Source organism: Lactuca saligna, chromosome 5 (genome assembly GCF_052625555.1).
Source record: "Lactuca saligna cultivar CGN05327 chromosome 5, ASM5262555v1, whole genome shotgun sequence".
NCBI lineage: Eukaryota > Viridiplantae > Streptophyta > Magnoliopsida > Asterales > Asteraceae > Lactuca > Lactuca saligna.
This window is the reverse complement of record NC_136421.1, coordinates 169,562,027-169,570,973: the sequence shown is the minus strand read 5'-3', so window position 1 is coordinate 169,570,973 and position 8,947 is coordinate 169,562,027. Positions and strand designations below refer to the sequence as shown.

General features: G+C 33.1%; 1 protein-coding gene across 2 annotated transcripts; it reads left to right on the top strand.

Annotated features, from left to right (window-relative positions):
- Window positions 1–1,166: 1,166 nt before the first annotated feature.
- Window positions 1,167–8,735, top strand: LOC144997279 (uncharacterized). 2 transcript variants are annotated; one of them, XM_078957142.1, is made up of 24 exons: window positions 1,167–1,426; window positions 2,442–2,556; window positions 2,682–2,741; window positions 2,925–3,026; window positions 3,139–3,310; window positions 3,399–3,497; window positions 3,619–3,762; window positions 3,996–4,035; window positions 4,227–4,284; window positions 4,396–4,478; window positions 4,598–4,696; window positions 4,786–4,901; window positions 5,006–5,124; window positions 5,599–5,669; window positions 5,840–5,945; window positions 6,053–6,195; window positions 6,419–6,577; window positions 6,666–6,769; window positions 6,877–7,052; window positions 7,142–7,431; window positions 7,553–7,721; window positions 7,906–7,988; window positions 8,130–8,206; window positions 8,438–8,735. In XM_078957142.1, the coding sequence occupies exons 1-24, from the start codon at window positions 1,370–1,372 to the stop codon at window positions 8,607–8,609; spliced, it is 2,814 nt and encodes a 937-aa protein (XP_078813268.1). In that variant the 5' UTR covers window positions 1,167–1,369; the 3' UTR covers window positions 8,610–8,735. The 2 variants fall into 2 exon arrangements, with proteins under 2 accessions (XP_078813268.1, XP_078813269.1); XM_078957143.1 differs by having other exon boundaries at window positions 1,168–1,426; window positions 2,682–2,737.
- The last annotated feature ends 212 nt before the right edge of the window (window positions 8,736–8,947 follow it).

Here is an 8,947-nt window from a genome sequence, read left to right as displayed (position 1 = left end):
CACGAGCATTCGCCTAGTAATACAGATGAAATTAGAGTAGGCGGGCAACCAAAAGGCAGAAGAATATGAAGAGGACACATGACATTTAAAAGTATTAAAAAATTGACACGTGACAATTTATGATTCATTTATTAGAAGAGGAGATACGGAAACTACAATATACTGTGGAAGTATAAGCATACTTGTTTGGTGGGCACACATAATTAGGGATGAAATTTTCATCCAACCCGGTTGACCCGCCCCAATTGGGGACGGGTATTCCCCGCCAAAACGGGTACCGGGTACGGGTCTGGGGATCCCCATTATGCTAAAAGCGGGGATGGGGCCGGATATAACATTCCCCAACCCGCCCCGCCCCCACTTTGATGATAATATATATATATATATATATATATATATATATATATATATATATATTTGAATTAAGTCCACTAAAATGAATTGATCTATATTAAACCATTAGAGATAGAGTCCATATAGTATTACTATAACGTTATAGTATTACTATAACGATCATTTATTGAATTTGAATTAAGTCCACTAAAATGAATTGATCTATATTAAACCATTAGAGATAGAGTCCATATACCAAATTATGTTCCCAATTCCAAGAGTTCATCAATTGTCACTCTGATCAACGACTTGTATACCTAATCATCACTTTTCGTTTTGATGTTTGTTAAATTTTATGATTGATGTAAACTGAATCTGATTATGAAATATGGTTTTTATCACTTATTAGTTTGTTTGTTTGTTTGTTTTTTTTTTTTTTTTTAAGTTGAGTTTATTATGTTGAAAGATTAAGGATGTGCCGGGGAAAAGCCCAAAATACAAAGGGGAGGGGATTTCATACCCCGCATTCGTCGGGGATGGGGACAAGGTTAGATAATTGGAAATGAGGACAGAGATGGTCAACGCCGCCCCAAACCCGCCCCATTTCCATCCCTACACATAATGCCTTCACACATTTCGTTAAACTTATTCGACAACAATGACATGAAAGATTGTTTGCTAGTTTTTTTTTTTTTTTTTTTTTTTTAAGAGGAGAAATGAAAATAAAATGCAATTTGCTTTTTAACCATACCCAATTTACATTTCTATTTATGGAAATTTTATTGGGCCTTTTGTGCATCCATACAAGAGTAGTTAAAGGGCAAGGGGTAACATCTTATTCTTGCCCGAACAAATAAACAATACAGGAGTCAGGAGTCCATAGTCTGCGCGTCGTCTTCGTCAGTCTCCCCCTTGCACTATAGTTGGCGACGATAGATCCTTGTTCAGTTCATGTTTTAGGGTAGAAATAACAGAAATACATCTGAATTTTACAATCTGTTTTGATTACGGCAATTAGATTTTGATTTAGGGTTCGATGCCCTTCATGCATCACTTGATCCGTTTCCTCCCCTTAATTTCCCTGCTGCTGCTGGTAAGTTCAAACAAATCTCATTTCATATTCCTTTACTCTTATCGATTACTTGCTAGTTGCTACACAATTCGATCTGTAGTGAAATTCATTTATTTTGATGATCAATTTTCATGGATTTCCATGTTCCGAGATTATCGATCATATGTCTACTACCTAGTTCGTAAAGAAGTTGTACGCATTCAAAAGATCGAATTTCGATTTCGCAGTTGGGATGAAATCTTCTGGTCAAGTTGTAAGCAGCGAGTAGGCGGAAGATATTGGTGCTAGATTAATAGCTATGTCCTTGACAATAATCAAAAGTCACTTATACTTGGCTACTTGCTTGTTAGGTTGTTAGGAATTTGAACACCAAAAAGAATCCATATGGTTGAAGATAATAGCATAGGATACTGACATTGATCGGGGGAAGTACAAACAATTTTAATGTTAAGTGTGTTATACACCCTGGGCTTGGCGACTAGTTTCCACTTTCTTAGTCCACTTTCTTATATCTACAAAATTTAAGGATGCATGGAGTTATAAGTGGTAGAGTTAAGCACCTATTGTCATTACATTCAGTGGGATTTTTTTCCCTGTCCTTTGGAACTAGTAGCAAAAACAACAAATTGGAACCATGCAATGCATAAATAACTTTGAGTTGAAGCTACCCTTCTCATTGTGTGTCTCTTATGAATTATCAGTCATTTGCTACACAAAAGTGCTCTTGGTGTGAATTTCATTTTTATGGTCAATTTTTATTCTTATGATATATTTTTAGGTTCATCCTTATACCCCCTCTCCCTTCTCAATTTTGTTCCTCCTTTTCTTCCCTAGCATGATATCACAACTTGTTATTGGCTTATTGCATATTTAGCTAGATTTTAGCCAGTGATGTTTGATGCAGGAAATACCAAATCAACTTAATAATCACTCATTTTGTTTATATGAGGACAATGGTCATAATACCCAATTTTCTTTGAAAAATTATGTGTAACAATTGTATATTGATAGTTGCTTTATCTACCCTTTATACTAGTTAATAGCAGGCAGATCATATGGAGAGAATCGTAAAACTGGGGGATCATCAGTATTTTCATTGTTTAATCTCAAAGAGAGGAGTAAGTTCTGGAGTGAAGCTGTCATAAGAAGTGGTATGCATTCATCTTTTTTTTCTTCTTCTATTAGCACATGAATTTATCTGTTGAAAAATTTGTTTCTATAGTTAACTCTTTTGATGTCTTCTCATTGCATGATTACATCTAATTGGTACTTGCAGATTTTGATGATTTGGAGACCACAGTTGAAGAATCGAGTGTTCTTAATTACACCAAGGCAGGTACTCATTTTCTTTCTTTTCTCTAACTTTTCTATTGCATTGCCTTATTATCATTATCATATCAAACGATACCTTTTCTAAGATTAGTGATTATGATATTGCTCATCACTTTTCAAAGTATAAAAATTCATTATGTTATAACTTATGAAACAAAAAAGCATGACCTTTGTTTCATTATTTCAGGGAACATTGCCAATTATCTTCAGATTTTAGAAGTTGAACATATGTATCTTCCAGTTCCTGTGAATTTCATCTTTATAGGATTTGAAGGGAGTGGGAATCAAGGTATATAACATAGCATTTGATTTTTTCAGTTTATCTGCCTTTAGTGACTTAATTCTTGGAGTTTGAACTAATTTAGTGTGCTCATGGGTTCTTTTTTATGACATTGATACAGTCTTTAAGCTACACACAGATGAACTTGAGAGATGGTTTACAAAAATTGATCATATATTTGAACACACTAGGATTCCACAAGATGTAGATGTTCTTGCTCCATTCTACAAAAACAGGGTAGATAGAGATCATCATCATCATCATCTTCCTCTTGTTAGTCACCTAAATTACAAGTAATGTCTCTTACTCATTTTCTCTTTATTTTCTGTTTATTGTTTTTTGTTATTTACTAAGAATACATATTCTCATATACTCCTGCAGCTTCTCTGTTCATGCTATCCAGATGGGCGAAAAAGTCAATTCCATTTTTGAGCATGCTATTGCTGTCCTCTCTCGTAAGGATGATGTTAATCATACCAGGTAGATTACAGAGGACACCCCTCAACCTTGGAAACATTACACATTACCCCCTGTAGTTCTAAATTGTTCTCCAATGTTTGTTTATATAGTGATTTTTGACATAAATACTTTTTTTTTGAAGGGATGAGCGACTTTGGCAAGTGGATGTGGATATGATGGATGTTTTGTTCACAAGCCTTGTGGAATATCTTGACCTTGAAAATGCATATAATATTTTCATAATGAATCCTAAACGTGATGCAAAGAGAGGTAAATATGGCTATAGGTACGTATTTAGTTAGGAAATTAAATTCTAAGCTTTTCTAGTTTGATAACAAATATCTTTATATGGGGTTATGTATCTACTTTTTGAACGAATGATAACAAAAGTTGCTTATTTTTTTATTCAAATTTGGTGAAATTGAAGATAAAACTATTGCTAATCATTTGGCTGCATCTTGTGTGCACTCATGGACATGCTTTTAGTTGATATATATTTTTTTTTATAAAATTTTGCAGGAGAGGATTGTCAGAGAGTGAAATAAATTTTCTTAAACAGGTACTTTCCTTTACCTTGTAGCTTTAAAATGTATATCTTTTCTTGACCTTTGTCATATGATCTCATTTACCTTTTATAATACTTAATATTTTATTGGATAAACAATTAAACATGCACAGCACAATGCAAACACTACATTGCTTCTTAATTCGTATATTTACAGTTTTGACCCTAGATATTCTTCCATACAGGATAAGAGTTTACAAGACAAAATCCTTAGGGCAGGAAGTACAACAGATAATACTCTTGGTGTGTAATAATTTTATGTTACTCTTTTAATATTCTCAATACAGATATATTACTACTTAAATTTAATCATAATTAATTTAAATATTCTAAAAAATAACTTTATGGTGACAGCTATGGACAAAATCAAGAGACCCTTGTACGAAAAGCATCCAATGGCAAAATTTTCCTGGACAATAACAGAAGAAACTGACACGGTTAGTATACCTCAAATAAGTCAAAAAGTCAAACCCACGTTTTTCTCTAAAAACCAGTTTACATAATTACATCAGTTATGCATCTGTTAACATCTTGTTCTTTATTATAATAACTTCAGATAGAATGGTATAATAGTTGCCTAAATGCTTTGAACAATGTTGAGAGGCAATATCAAGAGAAAGACGTGGCTGATATTATTCAATCAAAAGTTATCCAGGTTTATCATCTACTATAATATAAGTAAATATTAAATTTTTAAAAATGTCACATTACCTGAAGAATATATATATATAATAATGTTTGAAGCTGTTGAATGGGAAAAATGAAGACATGAAGCTTCAATGGGCAAAGGATCTGAAATCTGGTGATTTTAGTGGTCTCCATGCAGAATGTCTTACAGATACATGGATTGGAAAAGACAGGTTCCCTCTCTCTCTCTCTCTCTCTCTATATATATATATATATATATATGTATATGTATATGTATATGTATATGTATATATACTGATTATTTGTTGAATGTCAGGTGGGCTTTTATTGATTTGAGTGCAGGTCCTTTTTCATGGGGACCTGCTGTTGGTGGAGAAGGTGTGCGTACAGAGCTGAGCTTACCAAATGTGGAAAAGACAATTGGTGCAGTTGCAGGTATTATTAGGTTTAATTATTTCCAAAAATAAATATTTTTTCTTAAAATGTATGGATTAAGCCCAAAAAGCAACCTCATGATTAGCTTAAATTAAAACCAATGGTAGAAGTAATTGGAAACACAAAAGTCAAGACTTATAAAGGGCTCATAGAACATTGGGTCAATGAGTTAAATGAGGGGAGAGTTTTTATGTGTTCATTGCATTTGTATCATTTTCTATAAGTCAAATAAATAGTTATTTACAACTTAGATTTGTAACAGTTTTTAAATAAACAATCATTTGTTATTTATTCAACATCACTTTTGAAGAGAAGGGTAAAATGGTCATTTACTCACATTCATACAGTTTAGATATCATTTCCATAAGTCATGCTGTTCAAAAACCAATGAACACATTCCTGAAGTCTTATGAGATATAGCATTTGTCTTTGTTATTATGCTTATTTACCAATTTTGCCCTTTGTTGATATCAGAAATTACAGAAGAAGAGGCTGAAGATCACTTGCAAGATGCAATTCAGGAGAAGTTTGCTGCATTCGGGGATGTATGTATTCTAACTACAATACAATACAATCTTATCAAATATCATATCCTTCATTTTAGAGAACATTAATAACAAACAAAGGAGCATTAAAAATACAAAAAATGAAAACAAAAAGACAATTCTCTCCTTATTATCATATGCCTAATATATTCTGTACTTCAATTTTCCAGAAAGACCATCAAGCAATAGATATTCTTTTAGCAGAGATCGATATATATGAGCTTTTTGCTTTCAAACATTGTTGGGGAAGAAGGGTGAAACTTGCTCTTTGTGAAGGTAATTTTTTTTCCTTCTTATTAATGTATTATCCTCTATATTCTTGACATTTTCCCACTTTTTAAATCTTTTATCAAATGTTCACAATTTGAGAAGTTTTGATACAGAGCTTGATGAGAGAATGCGTGACCTAAAATCAGAGCTCCAGTCTTTTGAAAGTGATGATTCCGTTGAAATCCATAAACAAAAAGCTATAGATGCTTTAAAACGAATGGAAAGCTGGAATTTGTTTACTGATGATACTTATCAGGTATACTACATTTATAATTATTCTAGACTAATTTACAGATTTGGTCCCTGTACTTAGTTGATTTTTTCGTTTAGTTCCAAAAACAAATTGGTCCTTATTTCACCGTTTCACAACGCTTTTGGTCCCCTCACATTATAAATGGACGTTAAAAAAAGAAACTTGTAAAATGACCATTATGCCCCTGTATTGTATATTTTTAGTGATTTATGTTGTTCTCTTTCAGGACTTACATAATTACACAGTTGCACGTGATACTTTCCTTGCACACATGGGTGCAACATTGTGGGGCTCAATGCGCCACATCATCTCACCTTCCATTGCTGATGGGGCTTTTCATCATTATGAGCAAATCTCCTTCCAGTTATTTTTCATCACACAGGAGGTAAAAAAAAATACAATATATGTTCATAACATGAAAACATATTATAATATTATTGCTGAGTCATTATTATTTTGTTTTCCATATGCAGAAAGTGAGGCATATCAAGTATTTACCTGTGGATATTAAAGCTATCATGGATGGGCTTTCCTCTTTACTTTTACCTTCTCAGAAACCAATATTCAGTCAACAAATGTATCTTCAGTTCACCTTTATCAATGTTAATCTCTCAATCTTTTTGATGATGATAAAGATACGAAGGGCATTCATGTCTTTTCCACTTTTTGCTTAATGATCTCCAGGTTACCACTTTCTGAGGACCCCGCTTTGGCAATGGCCTTTTCAGTAGCTAGAAGAGCAGCTGCTGTTCCTATGTTACTTGTTAATGGAACATTCCGGAGAAACGTCAGATCATATCTTGATTCTTCTCTTCTACAACATCAGTTACAGAGACTCGGTGATCATGCTTCTCTTAAAGGTTCCCATTTCATAATGTTATCTCATTTTTTTTTTGAATACAGAATTTAGGTTTTTGAAATTAGTATACTTATGAGATGAAAATTGCAGGATCACATGCTCAAAGTAGGTCTACATTAGAAGTTCCAATTTTTTGGTTTATTCATGGTGAACCTTTGTTAGTGGACAAACATTATCAAGCAAAGGCGCTTTCAGATATGGTTATTGTTGTTCAATCTGAGTCATCATCATGGGAAAGTCATCTACAGTGCAATGGGAAATCTTTGTTGTGGGATTTAAGGAGGCCTATAAAAGCTGCTATGGCTGCTGTTTCTGAACATATTGCTGGATTGCTTCCCCTTCAACTTGTTTATAGTCAAGCTCACGAAAATGCAATTGAGGTATTATGTTTTTGCACTTTTTTTTTTTTTTTTTTTTAAACCTGTTTATCATGTGAAAGAGCACCATACTTGTGGGAGTGGGACCCACCTGCTAAAATACGGGTAAAAAATTACATGGCAGGACTGGATATGGTCAGTTGGATGCAACCCGTTTTCAGTGACTTCTCAAGGGTGGCATCTCTCACAATTTCATTCAGATACAATTGCTAGAAGCTATATGCTTACAACTCTTGAGGAATCTATACACCAAGTTAACTCAGCAATTCATCGTTTACTCATGGAACGTACTTGTATCCTCCTATTCCTTCCACTCACCCATTAGATGCTTCTAGAATAAGTTTTTAAAAAAGGATTGATTTAAGAGAGTATAGTTTATTTTGTCCCTAAGTTATAACGTTAATCTTATATACAAAAAAGTTTTTTTTTTTTTTTTTTTTTTTTTTTTTTTGTGCTACTTAACGTAACAAATGGCAGCTGAACAAAGTTTCAAGGCCTTTCAAGTACACGAGAGACAATTGGTGGACAAGTATAATTACGTTGTTAGCCGGTGGAAAAGAGTAAGTTACACTACCCTTGTTTTTTTTTTTTCATAGTAATAATAATGATAATACAAACCCTAAACCCTAAACCTTTTTTAGGGTTTAGGGTTTTATTTCGGGAAGGAGATTGATATAAATATTTATATTTTAATTCTACAGATTTCTACGGTAGCCGGAGAACTACGCTATGTGGATGCATTGAGACTCTTGACTAGTCTCGAAGAGGCTTCCAAAGGGTTAGTTAGTCATTTCACTCACATTTATGATTTTTATTTTTTTCTACTTTGAGAAAAAAATAACAAGAAATGAAAGTAGGATTGTAAATACATAATAAAATAAAAAGTACATTGCTATTTCTTGAATTTAAGCTAACGTGATGGAAATATATATATATATATATATATATATATATATATATATATATATATATATATATATATATATATATATATATGAATGTTATGTAGATTTGTGGAGTATGTGAACAGTACAATATCCAGCATGCACCAGATTCATTGCACAAAGCAGAGAAAGGTGAAGGTGGAGTTAGACCTCACCACCATTCCTGCTTTCTCAGTTGTCCTATTTGTTCTATGGTTTGTATTAAAGCCAAGGCGACCAAAGGCCAAGGTCAACTGAGTTGACTTTTTGTTTACTTTTCATTGTTCTCGTTTGTTATAGAGATTGGAAGAGGAAATAGTTCAGACTTTAGACTCAACATGTAATTTTGTTGCTACAAACTCAATACAAGTGATTTTTCTTTAATTCTTATTTTACTCATTTTTTTTTTTACCATCAACAAAAGTCCTTTTTAGTGGTACATCTTTGACACAGACACAGTGTTTGAGTCTTGTGTGGTGTGGATTGTGGAATACCATTTCCAAATTGATTGGGCTATTTGTGGGCACCTAAAATTTGTGTATTTGATTTACATATTTATGATGCTCTTTTGTATTGGGTTGAGTTTGGTTCATGTT

Excerpts from the sequence above, each read along its gene's own strand:
- LOC144997279 (XM_078957142.1), top strand. The coding sequence starts at position 1,370 with ATGCCCTTCATGCATCACTTGATCCGTTTCCTCCCCTTAATTTCCCTG. Across the intron at positions 2,742-2,924 it reads TCTTAATTACACCAAGGCAG|GGAACATTGCCAATTATCTT; the intron begins GTACTCATTTTC and ends TCATTATTTCAG. Across the intron at positions 6,770-6,876 it reads CCAATATTCAGTCAACAAAT|GTTACCACTTTCTGAGGACC; the intron begins GTATCTTCAGTT and ends AATGATCTCCAG.